Genomic DNA, 26,647 nt, shown 5'->3' on the forward strand with positions numbered 1-26,647 from the left:
ATATATATATATATATATATATATATATATATATATATATATATATATATATTATAAATAAAATAAATGAAATTGTTTAGTAATGAAAAGTATAGAAAATATTAAATACAGATGGAAATCGTTTAAGATAACAATATAATGCTTGTATTAATAAAATAAAAAATAATATTTAATAAACAATAATCGCTATATATAATGTTAACATTATGCAGTGCATAACTTGTATGTATAAACACACTATTTGGTGTACTTTTTGATTTACTGTACATAAGCACAATTCTAAATAATTGTAGTGTAACAAACAAATTAATGTATATGTGAGTGTCAATCAAAGTTTGGCATTCTTATCCCATTACTGCATGTCCAGGTGTTATTAATGAGGTGGCCAGTTTATCAAAAAGTGAGTTTTTTCATTGGGATCAGAAATAAAGACTTCCGTGATAGTTTTTAGTAACATCTTTATTTAGAAAAACAGCATAGACAAAAAAATAATTATTATAACAACAGTGAAACATTAATACATTAACTCTCAGGTTACACAACAATATTAGCACCATGCTTAAAAGAACAAATACATTTCTATTTTCCTTTCAAAAGATTTCCCCCTACTGTACGCCTTTTACACTTACATGCAAAGCAATTACCGGTCCAAATAATAAATTAGTGACATTATACGTACTCACCCACATTCCATAATTTCCCCCTTTTATGTGTAATTTTACTGCCGATAGACATTTCAGATTGACAGTAACAATTACACAAATAAAATAACTACAGTAAAGACAAATCTGGTAAAAAAGAGTAACTGTGCTCAGGAATGTAATTTTTATTTAGATTTGTTTTGCTTTGATTTTAAAAAGATTTCCTCCTCTGTACACAACTACATTCAAAACTAATACTACTTCTTTTGCATGTATCCAAATTACTTGCCAAATCCAATAAATTGCTTCATGATGTAAACACACTATGTAGTGGGAATGTTTTTTTGAAAACAATGTTTTGGTCTGGTACGTAGGGAATGGTGTTGCATCTAGTTTTACACTATCTGCAGCGCGATTATCATACCACCAAATGTGCAGCAAAATTACAACAAAAGTAAGCACAAAAAAAGCAGAATTAATTAGACACAATTTCTCTGCAAATGTTATGCATATAAATGTGTATATATGTAGCACAATGCTGGAGTGTTCAAACTATTTTTTGATTGATCAATATAAATATGTGATCTGCTTTGCCGTGACTGATAAAAGGCAATTTCTGTACATAAGTATGGATGAGGGTGAAAAAAATCCAATCAATGTATGTGTTCATGTTTTTTGGCTGAATTTTACATTCGGTAGCTGCCACTTTTCTTCCCTTTTTATTTAAAAGCCTTATTGCGACAGGATTATACACATTTTTGGTTGAGTTGGGTACAGCTGACAGCTCTAATGTTTAGGTAATCCAAAACTGTTCTCAGTTTTTCTCTATCACAGCTATTTTTTAGCCATTTTCTTAAAACATTCTGAAATAAATGTGTATGTGTGTAAATAAAACACTAAGATGGAAAAACAAAACAAAGTTTTGAACCAGTTTTAATCAGCAGAAAAAAATCTAATTCAACAGATTTTGCTTCCCCCAAAACTATTCCCCATTGTTATTTTTATGCTCAATCTTTCTTTGCATACTTTACATTTTCTCTTCATTTCCTCACATTGAAATATACAAAAAAAACTCAAGTTACTTGGTTTGCTGGGATTATATAAAAACTACCCTATTTCCTCATCTAGTGGCCGGAGGCCTTTGGCTACTCATCTACAGATGGGCAGAGACATCTTTTATTTTTTGTACAAATGCAATTTGTAGAAAAATATCAAAAAAAATATACAAAAATGTATATATTTTTTTATCATAAGGGAGAACATGCAAAAATAAATGAGACAGACTAGGTGTGGGGGGGGGGGGGGGTAAGACGCGTAGGTCCCGGGAATGTACACATAGACCCACACAACATTGTGGAGCCTCATGGCAGAGTCTACTAGAACTCAAATCTAGTTTCCACATGATGGAAGACCTCATGAAATCTTGTTTACAACAAAGAAGACTCTGGTACTTTTATCTGAGAGACTGTTTCACATCCCTCGTTCGGTGCTTCTGTTTTGGTTAACAGCAGACTTCAAATTGGCGCTGCACCTGGCGACTAATTGAGACACACTATAGTGTCTATTCAAGGAGGCCACTATTTGAGGAAATACGACAAGTCATTCAGGTCTTCTGTGAATGCCTTTTTTCATAGGTTATTCGATACCTTTATGTCTATAAAATTGCACATGGATTAATGGCTCTGTGGTGTAAAATGGGTTTTATAAACAGACCATCATACTTCCTTGTGAAAAGCAAACTGCGTTGATGTTACCAGATTTAAAAGTCCACTATTTGGCAACAAGAATGCAGCCCAAAAATGCAGCCCATCTCTTACGCACTCTACTTTTCATTTACAATGGATACAGTAGAAATCCAGAGAAAGACGAATGCACATACTCTCCAGCGTAAAGTCCTGCAGCCTGGTCTGAGGGCAGCTGAATGTACACAGTGTCCCCTGGTTGTAAAGGTAAGACTGCACTTCCCGATGCTTGATCTAAGTATCCCTTCTTGTACTCATCGTATGTATACATCACGGGCTCATTGTTCCTCATCAGGGCTGCCCACACATTGGCTCCTTTGCAATGAACGTGGTAGGCAAAGTAATAAATGCCAGAGACTTCGCAGGTGAATATTCCCGTTTGGGGGTTGAAGTTTTGGCGACCGTTGTACAAAGGCTTCTCAAACACTACCGGACTGCCCACAGGTGGGAATGGAGTGGATGTTATAGCTGTGAATGCTGGCATTTCCAGCCCACTGACTCCCATGACCTCTGCACCATTTCCTCCATATTTGCCCTTTTTACCATAGCCGCCAGCCTTCTCACCATCCAGTCCAGGGCCCATTTGGGAGAGCACTCCAGACAAGTCCGGAGACGCACCAGGTTCTCCCGGTTGGCCAGGAGGTCCAGGAGGGCCAGGTGCTCCGCTTAGTCCTTGGGGTCCTGATGGGCCTTCTTTCCCCCGAGGTCCAATAGGACCAGGATGACCTGGAATGCCTTCACCTGTAATGCCTGGTGGCCCCTGAGGACCGAAATCTCCTTTTGGCCCTTGAGGTCCAGGTGCGCCGATAGGGCCTGCTACACCATCCATGCCAGGGATTCCTTTAGGACCTTGAGGTCCCATTTCACCAGGAAATCCACCTTCTCCTTTGGGCCCAGTAAATCCTGCCAGACCTGGCGCCCCAGGAAGGCCTTTATGTCCACTATCTCCTTTGGCGCCACTTGGTCCTTGTGGACCTTTCAGCCCTGGACTTCCACGTTCTCCAGGTAAACCATCAGTACCAGGTAATCCAGGAGTACCAGAGTCCCCCCGGATTCCATCAGTCCCTTTAGGTCCTCCTTCTCCACATTCTCCTTTTAAACCTGGTAAGCCTATGCCCCCCGATGGCCCCTTGGGTCCTGGAGGACCTGGTTGACCACTTGGCCCAGCAGGTCCCGTCATACCAGGTAATCCTGCATGGCCTTTATCTCCCTTTGGTCCTAGGGGTCCAGATGGCCCATTCATACCTTTATCACCCTTTGGTCCTTGGAGGCCTGGTTTACCAAAGCCAGGCATTCCTGGCTTTCCTGGCAAACCAGGTGGTCCTGGATGACCCTTTGGACCCTGCATGCCTGGTTGTCCCGGTAGACCATTTTGGCCTGGTTTTCCTTGGCCGGGCAGACCAGGCGGACCCGGTAGTCCTCCTTCACCTGGTGACCCACTTAGTCCTTTGAGTCCTGGATGACCCTTCTCTCCCGGAGGTCCTTGTGGGCCTGGCATCCCATTCAAACCTGGTTTTCCAAAACCAGGCAGCCCTCTTTGTCCAGCAGGGCCTTGAGGTCCTGGCAGACCTTTATGACCTGGTTGCCCTGGCTGTCCCATTCCTTTATCACCTTTGGGTCCTTGTAATCCAGGAAGTCCTGGCAGTCCTTTGTGACCTGGCTCTCCTTTCATTCCTGGTTGGCCTGGGAGTCCCTGACCACCTGGTTTACCGATTCCAGGTAGCCCAGGTGGTCCTGGTGGACCCTGACGTCCTGGTTGTCCGGACGGCCCTCCCTCACCCCGAGGTCCCATTTCTCCTTGAGGCCCAAGCTGTCCGAGTCCTCCCGGCCTGCCTGGTGGTCCTGGCAACCCGGGTTTGCCCATCCCAGGTACTCCTGGTTGACCAGGAGGTCCAGGTAGCCCTGCTGGTCCTGGTTGGCCGTTGCCTGGAGGTCCAGCGGGACCTATAGGTCCTTGTGGACCAACTGGACCTGGTAATCCTTGGGGTATTCCCTCAGCACCGCTTGGGATTGTCTGACCTGGGATCAATGGTACGCATATAATAATAAATTATACATCATCAAAAGGTCCAGGTTCACAATAACTTCCAATAATGTAGCTTTTTATTACAACTGGTGTCAAAAAAATTATTTCTTACCTTTGTCTTGTCCACCATTATAGCCACCCCCTTTCCGAGCCTTTTCTTTGCCCTTCATTACGGGCATCTGGGGGAGTTCCTTCCTATAGTGGGGATATTGCATATAGGGTACATCTTTGCCGATGTACTGCTGCTGGGGGTAGCCTTCATTGCCCATGCCCATGTGTTGGAGGTGTTGCATTTGCATCTGCTGCTGGTATGCTTGAGGGTGTTGATTGTGTCCATAGTACTTCCCATCACTTACATATGTAAGTACTACAAGCTGCAGCAGAGTCAGGAGGAATGGGGGCCGAAGAGGCTGCATGGCCAAGGCCTGTATCGAAGGAAGAGAATATGACAAGCTTGGACAACAGCTTTAATTGATCGAACCAACTTGACTTTGTGTTTTATTGCACCAAGAAGTTTATTCTTGCATGCTGTTGATAAGATACTTTCCCAGATGAATTATAAATAATGTGTAGTTTGGACAGCTGGACTCAATCTACTGATATATGAAAACACATTTTAGGAATGTATTTATTTATTATTATTATTATTGTTGTTGTTGTTATTTTATGTGATTTATTATTTTAATTCAGACACGCTGAAAACAAAGTAAATGGTAAAACTGATTTCATTTTTAATAAGAAAAATGAATGTGGGTTTTTTCTTTTTAATGTTAAGAGAATTAAGCTGTAATAATTGTAGATGATACAATTGTAATACTACGAGAAAATTCAGAACATGCTAAAATATATTTTAGCTTGATAACATCCTCACAGTCATTATCATTAAGAGGTGCTTTTATTTCAGCAATATTTAAACTTTTACTATTCTGGTAATTATTGGAATATTCCCAAACTTTATTATAGTAATATAAATATTTTTTTCAGAATATGTTATCTTTATTTTACCTATATTCTCATTATATTCTGACTTTCCCTTTAATATTTTGACTTCATTTTCTCTACTTATTAATGGGATCATTATAACTCTTTTGTAAATTAAAACGTAAAATTTGTTTTTCATATATTGTGACTTCATTCCTAAATCATTACATTACATTTACATTACTCTTGCATTGCATTAATGTTTTTTTTTGTAATATACCAAGTTTATTATGATATTATTGCTGATTTTCTGATTTTCTCAGTGACATTATTACTTCACTCCAGTTCAGTGGGGCAGGCCCCCCGGTTTGGGGCAGTGTGATAACATATTTTTTTCCCTCTCCGTACTAGAATAATGTGTATTTGCACATCCAGTACAATAGGTGGCAGTGGTGCTCTCATTGTCAGAGTAAAAGAGTATTAGCTCCTTTGCAGTGTTGTACTTACAAGCTAATTTTATTGACAAATGATACTTTTTATACTGTAGTCATGGTAGGAGTTGGGGGCACGAAATATTATCTTCTTCCTGGTGTTAGTGTTGGTGTTGGAGGGGGGGGGGGGCATAGAAGCACTGCTTTACTTTCATAACATTACAATGTAAAAAAAAAAAAAAAGACACCTTACAACTTTGCTCTGGTAATATCCCATCTTTATTCTAGCAATATTGCAAGATTTTTCTCAGAATAGTCCAACTTTATTCTAGTATTATTATAAAGTTTCCCCCGTGAATATCTCACTCTTATTTTACTATTTTTTTTACTTGTAACATGATTTTTTATTATTATTTTTTATTACAAGTGTTATAACAGTAAATATCTTTTCTTGGACTTTTAAATACACATTTACCGGTAAATGGCCCCTGATTGTGAAAAAGTGGAGCATGGGTCAAACTAGGCTGTACCTATTTTCTCATCATGGTGCAGACATGTTGGTCTAGAGCCAAAACAAGAGTATGCCTCCTAGCTGCTGGCTTTGTGCCTGAACATGAAACATGTCTTCCTACATGTTGTGCCACCATGATGTAACCCACACGGTTTTCTACTGTGTAGTGTAGAGAATAAGCGTCCCTACTTTTGTAATTCAATCGTTCCTAAAGCCAGCGATTTCCATCCTGTCATCAATGTTCAGCTTTATATCCATTGGTGCTTCCCACAGGACACATTGGCCGTCATTTTCAGAATTCCCAGCCACATCCCGACACCATCCGCGCCAGCGATACTCTTTACCTTCGGATCTCTGACCTTTTCTCAGTCGACTGGTAATTTTGACAGGACAGTGTCACTGTCTACCCCCCGATGAGAGATGGCCTTTGAAAGGGAATGGATCTCCTTGCCATGGCAACACAAGTCAGACATGACAAAGAGTCCCTCGAAGGAATGTGAGTGATTTTAGCGAAAAAGAAGGAATTTGTGTTTCTCTATACTGAATAGGCTTTTCCAAGTATTTTTATCAATGGCGTGCCCCTACTACCCTGTTTCTCGGAAAAACAAACAAAACTAGGTACAAAACGAAAGCAGCAAGCAGAGATGAACAAGCGCTTGCATTGCATTTTTTTCTGTCAAAGCCATCATAAAATGTTCCCAACCCCCACAGGCAAAATAATCTTCGCAAATTACATTTGCTCATCTGTCTAGGATAGTTTCCAACTGAGGCTCATTTTGGCGGATTCCCAAGAAGGAGCTTGTCAAAATATGATCTCAAAACAAAAACGGCCTGATCGAGATAGGTCTCCGTCCTTTTTTGTGCATCCTGTTATGATAGATATGGCCACTCAATTTAGTGTCAATTGTTTAAAAACCGGTGAGAGTGCCCTTGAGAAACTGGGCACGAGCAATGTACTTGGGCCGATTGCTGGTATAACGATTTACCATCGTTTTAAAAAGTCAAGGTTTCAATAACCACAGATGCTGGCTGTCACTACAGAAGCGTGGAACTGCCAATGTGAAGTACTCAGTTTTGACTGGGCTATGTCATTCGAGCGTACCGGTAAAGTCGTTCAAATGTATTTGTAACATGTCGGTAAAGTGCTCAAAACATAGCATTTTTCCCCCATAATGCCACGAAGTTTTGACTTGCGCATTTGTAACTATGGCATTATGGGAAATTTTACATATAGCCTGCAGCCTACACGTTCAAACGAATATCAAGATGTTGAAACGACTTCAGGCAGTACGTTTGAACGTTATAGCCCAGTCTAAATAGTTAACTCCAAATTGGCAGTTCCACGCTTCCATATGTCACTGGTAGTTTCTTTCTTTCTTGACATGTAACGAAGGAGGGATGGAGCAAGACAAGATACTGCAAACTCAGATGCCTTTTTTCTTTAATTAAAGTTCACTGTCCTTAAAAAAAAAAATGCCAGCAGATACTAGTTAGCCCCAAGGACATTAATAGCCCTAAATAGTTCTAAGAATAGCTCACCACTATGGGACACTGAAGAGGAATTGAAACAGTAGAAAAATGTTAACATTTATTTATTTAAACATTTGTAATGTACTAAATATTCGATATTTGTTTAAAAATACAATAAAATAAATTGTGTTCAATGGATAAAAAAATATTTTTTCTACCCAAATCTTTATTTTTTTTTTAAAAAAGAGGTTATTGTAGAGCAATAGTTTTACCATGATACCGCACTAAATTCTGCTCATGGATCCAATATCGGCCAAGGCCTAGTCAGAAGCGACCTTTCAGCATTAACATAGCAACAGGGATGTTTTGTGGACGCCACAAGGGATTGTATTTCGGCCTCTTGTTGGTTCATATGTGCAATGATGTTGGCTTAAATGAAATCTGCAACTGCAGAGAAGCCCAAGCTTCCTGTTGATACCAGATATGATGTGGTCGAACCTTGCTTTGCATGCGGCAGCAAATTTGCTTTATTTGGTTGATTTTCAAACTTTATTGTGTGTCACGGAGATGTCGCTGCACCCTCTCAAGAAAAGCATTCTTTAAGGCATCAAGGTAAGAAATTCACATCAACTGTAAATGAGAAGTTATCTTTACTTAAGTTTCTGGTGTTTGAAACATAAATCTGAAAATCGATTATTTTCATGTTTTTTTGGCTATAGCTCAAAACATGGTCGAGCGACTTCTGATCGATTTGGTTCTGGAGGATCACATATGTCCATTTGTGGTGATGAACATGTCCACCAAATTTAATGTTGATCATTGTCATTTTTATTAGGCTTGAACTTTTCATGGATATTTGAGTTGTGCCATATGATCAACATCTCTGCTCTAAATCGAAAATCTCACTTACTGGACATGACACTTTGTTAGGAATCACTGATCTAGTTGTACACCACAATAGTAAACATTGCTGAATACCTCTCCAGTTTCTGAGCATTATTAGCTTGTATCAATGTAAGTTATTGTGAGTCTGTAGTATCGGATGTCATGCACGTGCCTAATTGAATATTTTTTGTTTTTCGTGTCTGCCCACAAACGTAAACATGTCTGTCACACTTAAAAATATTTTTCTGGAATGGAGTAAGGGGGAGAGGAAATATTTAACTAATGTTTTTCTAATAAAGCAATGAAGGAAATACCAGATTTATTGTAAAAAAAAAAAAAGCAATATTGACCAGAGGGAGCCTTTCAAATGTTACAGAAATATTTAAAAACAACATGGAACATTTTATGACCTGCAGCAGGGGTGTCCCCCATATTGATACATGATGTAAGTAAGTAAGCAAGTATGTGTGTGAATACATGTTTTTAAAAGGACGGAAATACTGTGACAAGTACACAACGAGCGCCTGTTCACTTGTCACATAGCAACACCCTGTTGTCACGGTAACCTGGGAGCGGTGAAAACACCTTGTGACTCTACCTGCCGCAAAACCCCCCCGACATGTGATTGAAAATAGGTGTCGCCTCCCAAGCGACTCATTCATTCATTCACTCGCCGTGAAAATTAACCAGCAATTTCCACCGCTTGAACTTGTTATTTGTTATTTGAGGAAACGGCAGCGGTGGCATGCGGAGCGTGAATAGAAAGAAGTTTGTTAAGCTCTCCAAAGTGCCACTGTGTCATCGCACAATAGTCGCCCATTCAGGGGGCAGACGTGAGGTCACATGTGTATGGAACGCAGTCGTGAGCGCACATGGCGTGAGAAGTCGGGTAGCGTTTTATGACTCGCATGCTAGCGCCAACTCATTTTGCAAAGTAGAAAATAGCTTGTGCGATTATTCCCTTATTTGGGAAATCAGGGGTACTTTCTTAGTGTTTGTGTAAGGTGTGTCATTGGCAGTGGTCAACAAGTCCTTCTCTGCTGGCCTAAACACCAGTAGGAGCACTGACCTACATTTTCAACCTCAATTTTTCTCCATTAAATTCTATTAATTCACTCCCAAAAATGTATTATCCTCATTTCATAGCATTTCTCTTAGTTGCACTGCTTTTAACATTGCATGTAGATGTTAGAATATTTTGTTAAATCACATTTACGACATGCCATGTCACTGTAATCTGCCCGGTGCCTCCGATATTGTTATATTATTGTTCTGTCAGTATTGCAGAACAATGGAATTTAAACTGTATAATCTGTGGGACTGCGTCTTGAATCTATTCGATTTTAAATTCAACCTTAGAGAGAAAGACGTCAGCACTCTTTTCACACATTAGGTAATCACAATAGGTGATATGGAATTAACCCTATAAAAAAAAAAGAAGAAATTACTCATTTCATTACCCCCACCCCAAAAAATGCTAATTTTGTTCCCCTTTAAATACAAAAGAAAAATCTAATGTCAATGATAATGTTAAAAACTGACATGGCCCTTTAATAAAATGCTCATCAATGCAACATCAAAAATAAAATGTAACTATCACTGGACATGAAAGAAAGTTACTGCTTCCAAACAAAATTAGCCTTTGTCTCTATAAATGTCAACACAATCCTGCAGAGAATTTAGCACACCTGATACATGCCAGGCAGGTTGCCTACTTTGAATTAAAGTAAAATAAGACTGTGAACAACTTTATATTGCATGTCCTGCTACAATGACAGGCCTGCACTGAAAAGCATTTTTGTTGTTGAGGCATTTGGAAATAGAGAGCTGGCATTACATTAAAATATCATGTTTAAACCTCTGGAATCTCTTAAATTAAATCAAAAATGTTCTATATAAATAAAGAAGACTTGACTCTTTTAAAGCATTTTGAAGTTATTATAATAATAATAATAAACTATTTTACTTACACTACTATTCACTCTTGTGGTAATTTTAGTAAAATGTCTTCTATTTATGTACATTTAAAAAAATGTCTTTAGCTCTGTTTTCAAATGAAATATAAAACACATTGTCTTTGTATGTAAAGTGCTATACTGTATAAATAAAGCTTCCTTGCCTATAGTGCAAACATACCACTGCTCATCACCAAGAGAAAACACCAAAACAACAATGAAGCAGGTGGTAACTGAGGCCTTAAAGGGGGTGGAAGGAATAGAGGTCAGTGTTAGCACAAAAGCTTCCGGCTTCTGCTACAACAATTATTTCATGGGTTCATTTTACTTCCACTGCTCTTGGAAAGATTTATACAAGTTTTAGACACAAACATTTTTGGGGTCTCATTTGTTTATATATCTAATAAATATCTGGCATTGAAAAGGGTTGTGTAGACTTTTTTATATCTACTGTAGGTAAATAGGTGATTCAGAAAAGTAGGTATGTAGGTAAGTGGGTAAGTAAATGAGACTAGTAGGGAGCTAAGTAAGTGAATAGGGCAGGTCAGGCTAGATACACAGATTATTATGGTAAAGATAGATTTGTCATCATTGGAAATAAATATATTTTCAGGGAACACATTCAATCTCCTTCAACAATAAAATGATAAATGTTTATTTATTTATTGAAACAATAGTATTAATATTAGTACTGAGGGCATTTGAACATGTACTGTCCAGTCCCATGCACATGTTCATACAAAAACATGTCCCAGACACTATAAAATAAGCAAATCCCCAAGTTGTCCGCTGTGTTGAAAACACGTGCGTGTGTGCTGCTGTTTGACACACTGCTTCCAGATGTCCATCTTCTCCCATGTCACACAAGCAAGGTGTATTAAATCATGGCATTTTAGTCAACATCAGTGTTGTGCTCGTTACTAAAAAATAGTAACTATTTACAGTTACAAGTTACTTCATTTTATTCATTTTTTAAAATTTATTTATTCATTGATTTTTTCCCCAGATATATTTTTTTAAAGCAACTAAATTACTCTGATGATTCCTTAAACAAAAAAGTAATGCGTTATTACAGCAGCACTAATCCATTGTAAACAGGAAGTAGTACAGTACACAGAAGCCATTCTTTCATTATTTGATTCTGAACCGCTTATCCTCACGAGTGTCGCACAATTAAATTATTAAATTAAATAATTTATCAAGTAACTGACTAACGCATCATATTGTAACTATAACTGAATTACTGTATTAAAAAAAAAAGTAATGTGTTAGACTATTAGTCGTTGTAAAAAGTAGCTAAGTTATAGTAATGTGTTACTAGTAACTAGTTACTGCCCAACACTGGTCAACATCCACCAATGATGCTGAACATTTTACACAAGCTACGAACGACATAATGTCATTTAAGTGCAGCAGATGGGCAGCAGGCTTTTTCATTGGTCGACTTCAAATGTGATGAATGATGGCGATGAAAGGGATTATCATCTCAAGATTAACTAATACTAATGATGCATATTGTAACTGAAACACATGGACAGAAACATGTGATTTCACTGGTCAACAGAAAATTTTAATCAGAGATTGCTTTGTGTCCCTAAACATAATTTTTTTGCGCTGATTTTAAAAAGTGTCTTTACTTTTTATCTAGCACATCAGGTTTTTGAGATATTTTTATTTTTTTGTTTTAAGATATTTTTAATTTTGTTGTTTTAAAGTTCAAAACCTTGTGCAATAAGGATTTGACCATGCATTATTATTATTATTATTATTATTATTATTATTATTATTATTATTATTATTATTATTATTATTATTATTATTATGAAAACGTGATGTGCTACAGATGGCATATTTGTCATGCCTGATGCAATCTTGTCTAATCAAATTTTGTACAAATTTCTTGACCAGTGTAGTGTATCAAATGATATATATAATTTAAAAATATAGGGAAAAAAAGCAAAGTAAACTAATGTCAAATTATGTTATATATTGAATAAAAAAAAACTGTAAGGGAAAAAAATGCACAGTATAACCTCGATTTAACCGACCCGAAATCAACAGATTTTGGATCTTCGGCTAGAAAATAGTGTCCACTCCACTCAAAACACTTCTATATCCATACATACATACATACATACATACATACATACATACATCATCTGAACCGTGTATCCTTATTCAGTGCCTTTCAAAGTCTACTAGTTCCATAATTGGCCGCATTTCGGCCCAACTCTAGTAAGCGGCACTGTCGCGCCATCAACAGACCGATACTGCTCACGTGTTTCCTTTTTGCGCAGCTCTCATGTCCTAAACAGCAGGCTAAGCTAGCCAGTGTGGCTGTATTTTTATGTAATGAACAATCCCCCCAATTAACCTGTTAAATATAGTGTCCATTGTACAGTTATAAATGTTAGGTATTACTAAAAAATATTTTTTAATAATTAATAATGAAATGTAATTGAGGGGAAAATAAAATCCTACCCAAGGAGTCAAGTAGTAGTAGGAGGAGGGTGACTTATGTATGTATGTTTTTTTTTTAGGCATCAATATTAGGTATGCCTTGAAGCTATAAATGCAATAATAATGTTCAGAGAGGTATTCATTTAACTATATTATTGCATTTGATGTGGATTAATATTGTAATTGCACCGATGTAGTGCTATAAACTACTTATACAATAAACATATGAAAAGAATACCTCTCTGGCAGTGTCCATCAAGGCCTCGCCTACTTAAGCACCGCAGACGGAAACGTTCTCCGACACGATCCATTCGTCATCTGTCAGAAGGCGACGACCCTCTTCTCGCCGTCTGCCTTCCTTCCTTTCCTCCATCTCTGTGCAAACAGAGGCGCGTCTGTTCCACACCATCTTCCCACTGTCTTCTCTGTCTGTTTGCTCGCGACCCCACTTCAACGAACCACCCCTCCTCGTCTTTGGCGACGTCCCAATCCAGTGACCCGAAGTCTACCCGGAGGCAGCGGAGGTAGCAGGACATAATAAATACACTCATAAGGAAGTGGGGGGAACCTAAAAATCACAATAGCTAGTTACAAAAACTCTAAACATTTAACCCACAAATGCCCCAAAAATGGTCAAAGTTAAGCCAATTTTTTTTGTTATACCTACAAAACCAATAGTGGGCGCTGCATTTGAGACCCGGGCCTTCAGTGTTAACTCACCTGACATGAACCACCGCTTAATATGACTATCAAGTCAAAATGATTGAAACCATCAATCTAAGTTTAATTCCTTCACTCGTAACTCAGCACATCTTCTCAAAAATTATGTAATGATTATTTATTTATTGATTGATTGATTTTTAGGAAAAATAGCACTCTAACATAATATTGTACATTATATAAGTATACAGTAAAAATAAGACATTTACGAATTTAAACTAATTAAATGCTGCTCCTTCAGCTGTGCCTGGATTGGCCACCTGGGGGCAGTATAAAACAGACAGACAGCTATGTTCATTGTCTCAACTCCTCTCAGATGATCAGGACACCACTAATATAACAAAAAATATATATTATAAATATAAATATAAATATGTATATAATATTGTTATGTTGTCTCTCTGTATGTGTTGCTGCACGTAAATTTAAATTTTAAAGCAGATGCTATTTACAATGAGCTTTAAGCTATCTGACTGAAAGGCTAAGCTATGTGGTTGTTTTAAATATATATGGTGTAATTCTCTTTGTTATATGTTTTGTTTGACAGTCAATTTAAACGGAGCGTGGCAATAAACAACTCCAAGCTTCTTTTTGGAAGAATTGTTCAATATTCGCTGCTTGTTGTCAACTTGTCAGTAATGCTAAAGTCTGCGCTTGTTAACCAAAGCAAAAAACAAAAACACAAAAAAACAAAAAAAACAAACAAACAACTGAGTTCAAGAACTCTTATCGTGAAAAACATATAAAACAAGTCACTCGTATCTCAAGACACCATTGACTACTATACAAAAACACAAAATACAAGCAGTGCATTATCAATATTGATCTAACAACATGACAAAAAAAAATAAAAATAAAACCGTCAGATAAAATACAACATACTAAGCAGAGATGCAGATTGAATTTATTAATATTATTAGATCACTACAGATGTGTTTTGGTAGTCTTATATGGCTATGCTCTGACCAACCAACCACAGGACAGAAAAATGTGATGTCATCGAGGGCCAGCTCGCTAAATGAGGACGGATTTGAAATCTGATTGGTTAAAATTAAAAAGGTTAGCAAATCTCATGAGACTTGAGCTTTCATCTGAAGTTTTAACAGGCAGCTAACTGCTAACTGCTGCTTTTCTTTGTTTTTTGGGGAGTGGGGTGGTTGGTGGGGGAGGGGGGGACTTAAAAACTTAAAAAGTGTCTGGCAAGCATACGCTAATGAAACTAACGTGTAGCTCAGCGTTAGGGAAACCTGGTCCTCGAACGCCACTGTCCTGCCTGTATTTGATGTCTCCCTCCCCCAACACACCTGATTCGATGAACAGGATTGTTATCAGGGCTTGCTGATGAGCTGATCATTTCAATCAGCTGAATTGGAGATGGGAGACATGGAAAACAAGCAGGACAGTGGCTTTCGAGGACCGCCATTTTTCACACTTGTTATGGCAATTAAGAATAGCTAAAACATAGACATTAAGAATGTTTTTGAAGCTAGCCCTAGTTTGACCCCGGAACAGATGAATTTCCACTAGAACATGGACACATCACGTGGAGCTGAGCTGGTCCCCACACACACGCACACTTTACAATTTACATGCATGCGTACACACACAATGTGCCACAGCTGTGCAGCTATATAACCCAAAGTATTTACCTCTGACTCTCTCCTTTATACAACCATAGTAACTCTTGAGGTCCCTTTGTCCATCGGACCCCTGCACTACTTTGCAGAATAATGTGTGCAGGAGCAATGTTTGTACACACGAACTCACAGATACACACACACTGCATTCAAAAGGCTTCCTGTTGTGCACCGGGGTCAGCTATGCTAAGGGTGGTATAATCAGCATCCTCCTTTCATGCAGCGAGTAGCCACACAATGGCTTTTTGGGAAAAGTGACATTAAGGAAAGTTTGAGAATGTGAGAGGAAAAAAAGTTCATCTCCATATTGCGGAACTACAAACTCGCAAAATGTTGCGATACATGTTTTGTTTTTTTAAAACAATGATGCCATTACATTGCATTAAACCACATGATAAATCATGTGAAGAACCCCCTTTATTAAAAACAACAACAACAACTGAGGACTAATAAGAATACTACCTGGTTTTCATAAAGATTTCATAATATTACAAAACATTGTTTGATTCTCAAAGTATGGTTTGTGGGCCATTTGTGGGCCTTGAGGAATCCCGATGCGGTCTGTACTTTTGTTTAGTATACCATTTCGAACTTGTCAATTTTGTACAGGATCATGTACAAATGCTTTTGTTTAAAAAAAAGAGGGGAAAAAGCAAAAAAAAAAAAGCATAATTTTTTTGGCCATATCTACTTGGAGTGGGAATCTTTGAATGTCTCACAATTCAGAATCGATTTTCGATTAAGAAAGATTTTTGATTGAAAATGATTTTATTGACGATGATTTTTGCTTCAATCTATTGATGTGCAAGGAATTGTAATGATCTACTCCAGTCTGACTCGCTAATGCTAATTAGCGCGCTACTCGCGGCACTTTTATCACTCAAAAGAACGGCTCCACACTGAAAAAAAAACTTTTATTGGAATAACTTGACCGTGACTTTTTCCTTCTACTCTCTAATGTGGCTTCAACTTAACAGTGTATTAGACCGCGTGGAACCACACTGCCCCTCAGTGGCCAAACCAGATACAACATGAACAGCGCTCCAAATAAAGGCGCACAAAGGCAAGACAGTATAAAATTATTTAAATACAGTGATACCTCAGCTCACGAACTTAATTGGTTCCCAGGAAGTGTGTGTGAGGCGAAAAGTTTGTCTTCCAAACATTTATTTCCCATAGGAAACCATTAAAATGAGAATAAGCCGTTCCCAGGTCCCCATAAAACATAATTTCCTACTAAATAAGCCTTAAAACTATACAAAATATACCTTATTTTATGTATAATAAATGTGCTATTGTATTGTAATTAAAGAAATACACTGTACTGTATAATAAAGTCGTTTTATTTGCCTTTGTGATGGTACAGTAGTTGATGGCTTGATGGAATGGAGTGGGAGGAGGAGGGAGGGAGGGAGGGAGGGAGGGAGTTACTGTTTGGAAGGAGAGTCATCTTCCATAAGGACTGTAGGTAACTCAACCTCCGGTGTGGCTTCTCTTCTTTGCTTCTTAGGAGACTCTTTATCCTTTGTGCTGACTAAAAACCTCTTAATTGACACCTGTTGCTTTCTGAGTTGTAAGGTCTTACGAAACTGAGGCATCACATTATCATTCATCATGTTGATGATTCTCATAGCCACAGTCTTTTCTGAATGGTACTGTTCAATAAAAGCCTGCACATCACTCCACTTAGTCAACATGGTCTTGATGCTCTCACTTGATGCTGCAGCCATCTCCTCCTCCTCCTCGACTTAGCGTACTGGTACTGGGACGCTAAGTCACACAAACGCACACCTCGTTCGTGTTTTTCGATTATCTCCTTCTTCTGCTCGACCGTAATTTTCTTTAATGTCTTCTTAGGCTTACCACTAGCCTGTGGTGGGGTCTTTTTCGGTCCCATGATAGCAAAAGTACACTCCAAAATGGTCCAAAATGTCTACCGAACACAAACCACGTCCGCACTCAAAGAAAGGGGGCGACGAACTGGGACGCCGTGAGCGTGCGTCAGCTTCTCGTGATTTCTCGTGTCGCGTGATTTGGTTCGTCCGCCGAAAACTAGTTTGTCAGCTGAGACTATATGCTCGCGAATTTAATGTTCGGGAGGCGAAAAGTTCGTGAGCTGAAGCGTTCGTCAGCCGAGGTATCACTGTACAATCGATTTTGGGACATTTGAAATCGATTCTGAATTGTACTAAATGAGAATCGCGATTCTTATGAGAATGGATTTTTTGGCACAACCCTAATATTTACCTTTGTTCTTAACCAAAACAAGAAAAAGAAGAAAAATAATGCTTTTGTATTTTCTTAATTAGAGGGGGAAAGCACACATATTTGGGAGATACCTGCTTTTGTTTTTAATTCAAACAAAATACTTTTTGTTGTTGAAAAAAGAAAACAAAAAATATTAAAAAACAACAACAAAAGGGAGATATATGCTTTCTATTTATCAGCAACGATCTCAGGCAAATAGATATTTTTTATGCATGCCTTTTTCCCCAACCAAAACAAGAAGAAGAAAAAAAAACATTTATTTAATAGAATTATGAGGGCAGATACTTACTCGTTTATAAACCAAAAATTTTCTGTTTATGTCTTTTCATAAAGGAAAAAAAAAGCAATATATTTATCTAGAAACGTCATTCTGAACATTTTTAATTTTGTTATTGTGATTATATGGATGAAAATAAATCCATCAAAAGTATACACAATATAAAAATAACGTGACTAGGATCATAATAAGGCCAGTATATTAAATTCAAGATTATTGAACAAATGTTTTCATCATTCATTATATCACTTTGACAGTTACAATAAAATCAAGTTGACCTAATTGGTTGTTTTAAGTTAAGTTCCATTTGAGTGAATTGTACAAGTGAGTGGGCAGCACAGTGAGCGAGTTTCCGGGATTCGAATCTCAGCTATGGCCTTCATATGTGGAGTTTGATTGTTCATCGCTTGCTTGCATGGATTTTCTCTCGGTACTCCAGCTTCCTCTCACATTCCAACAACATGCACGCTTGATTCAATGAAAACTCACGGGCACAAATCCTAGTCCACACGTGTGGGTGTAATTTAAAAACAAAAAACTGACCAGTCACAAGTGCTGAGAATGGCTTGCGCTCTTTAACGATGCAATGTTTATCGTTGGGGGAAAAAAAAAGAATGAAAAGTGGAGGTTCAAGGATTCCGCCGATGCCAATGATACACTTTACACAAAGAATTAATGGATAACTTTGGCTATAAGTTAGATAAGTTCGGATTTGTTCAAAATCCTTTAAAAAGGGGTTTAGTAAAACAAAAACGTTTCGCAATATCTCATCGTTGTTAATACATATGACAAATTAGACATTTTTGTACAGATTTTTCATGGAACTTGGCAAGCTGGATTTGCTTTTTTGGGCCACATAAATTGATGTGCTGGGCCACAATTGGCCCCCGGGCCTTGAGTTCGACACCTGCATTCTAAATTGGTTGTAGATGTGAATGAGAGTGTCATGTGGTTGAATTGTTTGCCGGCACATGTTTTTTGTGTGTGCAGATGACGCTCACATCCTGTAATAAAGATGCGCCTCATCTAGCCATAAATTCAATTACACCAGGAATCACTGACAATTCTTCCATTTTAACTCATTCACTGCCATCGACAGCAATAGACATCAAAAATTTATTTGAACTATTTCTATTAGTTTAACTTTTTTTTTCATTTTTGTTAACAAGAGTATGAAAAGCCTATAATTTTTTGGGGGACATTTAGAACAGATATAAAATTTTAAAAAAGTTAACTAGTGAAGTCATGCGATTAATTACGATAACAAATTTTAATCGCCTGATGTCCCTCATTTTTAATAATCTTTTCTTTAGATTTTTTTTTTTTGATAATCTTTTTTTTTTTTTAAGAAAAGATTATTAAAAATTAGGGGCGTCAGGCGATTAAAATTTTTATTCGTAATTAATCGCAGGACTTCACTAGTTAACTCACGATTAATGACAAATTTTTTATCTGTTCTAATACAATTTATAAAAAAATATAAGTTTTCATACTCTTGTTAACAAAAGTGGGGAAAAAAATGTCCCTCATTTTTAATAATCTTTTCTTTTAATTTTTTTTTTGATAATCTTTTTTTTTTTTAAGAAAAGATTATTAAAAATTAGGGGCGTCAGGCGATTAAAATTTTTATTCGTAATTAATCGCAGGACTTCACTAGTTAACTCACGATTAATCACAAATTTTTTATCTGTTCTAATACAATTTATAAAAAAATATAGGTTTTCATACTCTTGTTAACAAAAGTGGGGAAAAAAAATAACAAATAGAAATAGTTCAAATTCATTTTTGACGTCTATAGCCGTCAATGGCAGTGAATGAGTTAACTTTTCCAAGAAATCATTTTAAGTGCCCTTCACTGTACTGCGGTTGCACGATGGTACATTCCAGTGCGTGTATCAAAGCGGCGTGCCGATGAGCACACAGCAAAGCAATTGAGGAAGTGTTTGCTCGGCACTCTCTTCTCACCAAACTGCGTGCTCTTGCCCCCATGGCGTTCATGTGACAGTTTGGCTTCAGCTTCCTACATGCTCACTAGACATTTCAATGCATATTTGCTTTGCATTCACTCGTACACTCATGCAGCACACACATGTGGTCTCAGGGCAGATCCAACACTACACTCATTTCAATTGGATGCTCCGGAACATAAGGATGCACAATAGTGGTGCTAAATGCTAACTGTAGCTAGTCGTAAGGCAAGGAACCATATTTGGTCAACGACACTCGGGGCAAAATGGATGCCACATGGCTTACTGTAAAGGCTACCCGAATACTCCCAGCCAATCAGATAATAATGAAAAAGTAGTTATTAAAAGAACTAAAGAAAAAGATTCATCCATTTATCACTCCATTTTGTTGGTGCTTGTATTCATTGGATAGCCACAGAAGGGAGCAAAAATAGGCTGAATGTCCACATGTACTTAATTTATTAAAAGACAAAATATATATATATATATATGTCTTTCTCAGCGCTACCACGTATCACGATAAAGTGTACACAACCGCTCAGGTCCGTGGCAAATATACGATGAAAGGCAAAAGGAAAAGTGACCAATCGGCATTACAAAATAAAGAGGCGCCACCATGTGGCGTGGTGCCGTACTACGGACTGTTACAAGTTGGAGCCTATCCCAGCTGACACCCTGGTAACCGGTCAAACAGTTAAGAAAATGAATTAACATTGATGTATCATCATTAGGTAGCGGGTTCGATTCCAGGCTGCGGCCTCTTGAGTTTTCTCCAGGTTTTTTGGGTTTCCTCCCACATTCCAGAAACATACACGGTAGATTAATTGAACACTCTAAATTGTCCCTAGGTGTGAATGTGAATGGTTGATTGTCTGTGTGAGCCCTGTGATTGGCTGGCGACCAGTTCAGGGTGTACCCTGCCTACTGCCAAAGACAACTGTGACAGGCTCCAGCATGCCCGCAACCCCTGTGATGAAAAGCGGTTCAGATAATGGATGGGTGAATATCATCATTATGAAAAATGGCTTTTGAAGAAATATTTTAACTCATTCACTGCCATTGACGGCAAAAGACGTATATAATTCATTTGAACTATTTCTATTAATTTTCCACTTTTTCCACTTTGTTAATATGAGCATGAAAACCTAAAAAAATATATATTTTTATTGTACATTTAGAACAGATGCGATTAAAGAAAAAAAGAAGAAAAAAAAGATCATTAAAAATTAGGGGCGATTAAATTTTTTAAATTGTAATTAATTGCATGACTTCACTAGCTAACTCATGATTAATCACAAATTTTAAATCTGTTCTAAATGTACAATAAAAAAATTCTAGGTTTTCACACTCTTAACAAAAGTGGAAAAAAATGTTAAACTAAAAGAAATAGTTAAAATGAATTTTTAATGTCTATAGCCGTCAATGGCAGTGAATGAGTTCATTTGTGCTCCCTACTTATTTTTCAAACAAAATGTGTACTATATCTACATTGTGTATGTATATACTGTAGATATATTATACACATTTTCTAGATTAGAACCCAGTGAAAAGCATTTATAGTAACACTAACTATCAATATTTTTTTCAGAATCTGAAAGAAAACTATTGTTAGGAGATAACTTGTGTTTATTTCTAACCGCCAAAAGACATTTTTATTACAGAAAGGATTAATAAAATTGTGAGATTGATGCATCTGCTTTCAACCAGAACAAGTAAAAAAAAAAAAAAGAAAAAGAAAGAAGCTGAAATGATCATAAAATCAGAACATAAATACTTTTATTGTTAATCAAAACACAAAGACAAATATTTTGTCATTTTAATCATATTTTAATTTTAATATTATGTTACGTTACAAAACTATACATGATTGTTTGCTTTTTGTTTGGGTTAATAAAATAAAATAAAATAAAAACAATAAAAGAAAATTGGTTAAATACATACTATTCATTAATTTAAAAAAATCAGTACCACACAAAAACACAATTTAGTATAACTAAGACACTATATTTTTATATGTATTTTTTTGAATTACAAAAATTTTACATAAATAATAATGAAATTTGAATGAAATTAAAATATATGAAAATGATATGTATATATATATATATACTGTATATAATAATAAAGTTTTCTTTGTGAAAAAAAATGATATACCGTAATTGAATTAGAGGATACACAGAGATCAATTCCAGACCCACAAATTCTTGCACATTCATATGCAAACATCTAATTAATACTTGTACATGTACATGTATTTCGAATAGAAATGACACCTTCATTCCATAATACAGGAGTGTCCATCACAAAAACACGGCATTGCTTACCTTTGAGTGTCAGGTGCAAAGTTGAAATAATCACCACGGGGGACTCAGAAAAAGAGTGAGAAAAAAAAAAGCAGCAATATTGGGATGGACGAACCCGCCTCTGGCACTTGTGCTCATAACAGATGCCCACCTTTGTGGACACAGCTTATATGCGCTGCAGGGTGGGGCCACACGGGGTGGGCGGCCCAGCCAGAGCCTGCCTGGAAGAACAGGAGGGAGGGTTAGGAGGTGACTGTAAAAAAAAACAAAAAAAAAAAACACTCGCACAACTTATTCCACAATTTATAATGGCACAAAAACATAGTTGCCGGCTGAGTAGCCACAAAGATAATAAAGAATAAAGAGTCATTTTGTCGCGCACTTTTGGTGATCTAATGCACTGGATGCATTAAAATGAGCCACAGTGGACGCATTGTTAGGCCTTCACCTGTTCTGGCATACGTGGAAGGAAAACCCGAACAGACGACAAACAAGTTTGTGTCGCCACGTACTGTATGGATACTCTGAGGAGTTGAGGAATTAAATCAAATTAAAGAATCCGACGTCGTGGCGTGATGTGATGTGTTGTTGCAATTAAGACACAAACGCACGGGACCCAAAAAAAATGGAGTTATGAGTAATGCTATGAGTACTGTACGTAAGTGTAAGAACGCATATAGAATAATATTAATACAGTGGTACAGCTTTTTAATTGTCTTTTTTACACACACACACAAAATATTTTGAACTAGCGTCACACTGATTCTGGTATTTGTGTTTTCCCGCCTTTCACACAATAACCACAGTCAAAAACTCAATCTACCTCAGAGAGATAATGACTGATAATGACACTGCAGCTCAATCTGATTTTTTCACAAGTATCTAATTTTTTTCACGCAGTGTAAACGGTACAATTCCGATTTTTTCACACCTGATATGGGCTCTGCGCGGGCGGGAGAGAGTGCTCGGAAGGGAGACTACTGAAACGTCTGTGATTATATATGAAGCTGTTTTGAGTAACAGTAAATTACTTCTTCCAACCTCGCTACTCTGGCGACATGAGATATAAAAAATAAATAAGTCAGACGGATTTTTGTTTGTTGCCGTTTGTAAACAGCACATTCAAAACTGGCGTGGGAGGAAGCCGAGGATAGCAGCCAACCAGGAGCTAAATTTTCATATGACACTGATAAAAGTCGCTTGGCTGGCGGTGAAACACTGCGAGTCGGGTTACTTCCGCGAACACCGCAACGTGACGCGGTTGTTTTGGGTGTACGTCACATTAGATGTCGCATTTGCTTTTGTAATGTGAACGATACATAATAAGATCGGATTTAACAAAAAATCCAAATTGGGCATCATGCCCTGCAGTGTGAACGTAGCCTTAGTGGCACATGTTTTTGTCATAAAATTGTCTCAATTTTAGGAAAGAAAATAGGCGAGACCTACTAGTTTCATACATAACATTGTAGGTAGCTTCAGCCAGTAAAGGAATACATTTTGCTTTTGCCGTCCTGCAACATCACTAGATGTCAGCTCAGAGAGCATTTTTTGGGTGCGCAATTCGATTCAGAATCGATTTTCGATTAACGGCTCCACACTGCAAAAAAACAACTTTTATTGGAATAACCTGATCGTGACTTTTTCCTTCTACTCTCTAATGTGGCTACAACTTAACAGTGTATTAAACCGCGTGGAACCACACTGCCCCTAAGTGGCCAAATCGGGTAGAACATGAACAGCGCTCCAAATAAAGGCACACACAGACAAAGGCAAGACAGTATAAAAATAATTTACATAAAATTGATTTTAGGACATTTAAAATCGATTCTGAATCGTGCTAAATGAGAATCACGATTCTTATGAAAATAGATTTTTTGGCACACTCCTAATTATCATATATATGAAAAATAATTTTCTGGAAAAGAAAAACAAGCCAAAATAAGTAATATAAAATGAGTTAAATTTTATTAAGTAAAATAAGTAAAAGAAAAAGAAAAAAGTCGTTCAAACCACTGTCATGCGTGACATCATTGACATAGATCATATAACCTCAGTTCAGCTAGCAAAGTAAGTTTTAAATGCTATCACCTAAATAGACCTCAATTTAGTTTAGCATTGGGATAATTAATTAATTCTTCCCCCAAAGTTTGCCAGAATTGAAGGAAAGAAATGTGTTGTGTCAAATCTGTAACTAACAAAAAGTAGTCAGCAAAGTGTCATCGTTTATCGGGGCACCCCCACCCCCCAAAAAAAAGAATTTTGGGGAATTTGTTTCAATTTTGCTTCTTCTTTTGCTTTGGGCAACACTCTTTCTGAAGGACCGAGCATCCTCAACAAAGGATGTTTAAAGAAAAGCTTGTGCAACGATAAAGAATTCATATTAGCGGCTAGCTCTAGTCGCTAGTTAGCCAGCTGTGGCGTGGCTAGCTAGCTAAGGGTCTTCATCATACTTTTCATCCAACGCATAACGTTTTATCGTTGCTCCTGTTGTCGTTTTTTTAAACATAATTACGTACTTGTTTATTAGTGATGAACTAATTTCACTTTGTACACTTACAGTATGTGACAGTTTATTCGTATTCTACAATTGCTGCAGTCCGTAGTTTATTTCATTGTAACTCAGTTGTTTCAAGAAGATTAATTGACATTCTGTTCCTCACAATTGATTGGATTTTTTATATTTGGCTTACAACATCCATTTATATTTGATTTTGTTTTGAATTTTAAGTGAGTTGAGTTAAATATATTGAATTGAATGTCTATATATTATACTGTCGTCAGCCAGTCATCAGAGTAAAATCAACATGGCTGCCCTCACACCTGGCATACTAAAAGTGTGAAGAACCGATTCGACGGTGGCAACGTCACTAAAAATAAATCTTCCTTGCTCAGAGCGTCTTTGTGATGACAGACACTTTTTCCAGGTTGCTTTTTCTTGTTTTGTTTTTGACACCTGTCACCGGCCCGGCGGCCACCCACCATTGCTATTGACAGAATTGGGCAGCGCACGTCCCTCATCAACTCATTTATTTAACTCCCATGAAACCAGTGTGTCGATGCTAAAATGGAAGTCAGTATGGGTGTGCGCGTGTGCGGTTTTAAACGACACGCCGGTGCAAAAGGGTGGATGTCCTGTTCCGTCTGCAACAGCCAAGTGTCATGTTAGTCAGTTTACTGGCTTTTAGCAAAGCACTTCGCACTGTCAGCCTTTTGTTAGCGCGTCATCACATCGCACCATTTGCGACGCATCAGTCAACCGCTACGCACAACATGTCAATGTCAGGGTTTTTGTGTCCATATATATATATATATATTTTCCCTTTCCCTAGGCAGATGTCAGATGGTCATATGACTTTATCATGTTTTGATAAAATAGTAGTATGTTCACTTCTGTGTGATCACAGTATATATTTCAATAGAATGTACAGTAGGCTCCAATTGTTCTATTGTTGGATTTATTTTATGTAATCATTTAGTATTTTTGCAGTTTTTGTAAATGACCCAAAAACACAACTTGTGAAGCTCACAAAATCCAGAGATGCTTGTTGTTGTTATTAACCAAAACATGACAAAGATAAAGAACAATGAATTCAAATGTTTTAGGGTCATACATGCTTTTGACTTAAACTAAAGGCTTTTTAATTTTGGAAGAAGAAAAAAAAAAGATAAAAAAAAAAAACCTGAGCTACCTGCTTTTGTTTTTTAATGAAAATCCGGGAAAAAAAATTAAGATTACACATTTTGCAGAACTATGCTTTCATCTTGAAACAAAAAATTAGCTCACAAAATGTTGACATACATGCTTTTATTTTATTTTTAACTTACGTGCATCCCCCATAAAAATAATACAATTTTAAAAATAAATAAATGAATAAATAAATAAACATCCTCGCTTCAGTTTTAAACCTAAACATGAAAAAAAAATGTTGCTCAAGAAAAGGATAAGAAAATAAGCTCACAAAATGTAAAAAAAAAAAAAAAAAAGCGATTTGAATTGTATTTATTATTATTTTTGGAGGGAAAAAAATCCTTGCAGATACATGCAACAAAACCTGAAAAAAAAACATTTGAAACACAAACAAACAAAAAAAATCCCCACAAAATTCAGGGAAACTTGCTATTTTTTTTTTTTTTAAATCCTTGCTTTTCAACTTGTCGTCTGCATTTGAGAATTCTTGAGCAATTTGTAAGAGAGTCTGAATATTTTTTCCAACGATATGCTGTGCTGTACTGTATTAGCCCGGGTTTTAGTCAACATTTCAAATGACTAACAGCATTTAACAGCATTCTCTCGCGCACACAGCCATTCAAGTGTTACAAGCCGTAATATCGGGTGGCAAATTGACAAGAGTTCACCAAACCAACGGAAACCTTGCTGTAGCTAGCCATGCGGCAGCTGTACAGTACATTGGTACATACAGGTGCCTGGT

General features: G+C 37.2%; 1 protein-coding gene across 1 annotated transcript; it reads right to left on the reverse strand.

The window, feature by feature from the left end:
- Positions 1-510: 510 nt before the first annotated feature.
- Positions 511-22,325, reverse strand: col8a1a (collagen, type VIII, alpha 1a). Its single transcript, XM_077581025.1, has 3 exons — positions 22,236-22,325; positions 4,522-4,834; positions 511-4,402 (listed from the first exon to the last, which is right to left on the reverse strand). The coding sequence occupies exons 2-3, from the start codon at positions 4,823-4,825 to the stop codon at positions 2,475-2,477; spliced, it is 2,232 nt and encodes a 743-aa protein (XP_077437151.1). The 5' UTR covers positions 4,826-4,834; positions 22,236-22,325; the 3' UTR covers positions 511-2,474.
- Positions 22,326-26,647: the final 4,322 nt, after the last annotated feature.

Source organism: Vanacampus margaritifer, chromosome 11 (genome assembly GCF_051991255.1).
Source record: "Vanacampus margaritifer isolate UIUO_Vmar chromosome 11, RoL_Vmar_1.0, whole genome shotgun sequence".
Classification (NCBI taxonomy): domain Eukaryota; kingdom Metazoa; phylum Chordata; class Actinopteri; order Syngnathiformes; family Syngnathidae; genus Vanacampus; species Vanacampus margaritifer.

Excerpts from the sequence above, each read along its gene's own strand:
- col8a1a (XM_077581025.1), bottom strand. The coding sequence starts at position 4,825 with ATGCAGCCTCTTCGGCCCCCATTCCTCCTGACTCTGCTGCAGCTTGTA. Across the intron at positions 4,403-4,521 it reads TAATGGTGGACAAGACAAAG|GTCAGACAATCCCAAGCGGT; the intron begins GTAAGAAATAAT and ends CATTGATCCCAG.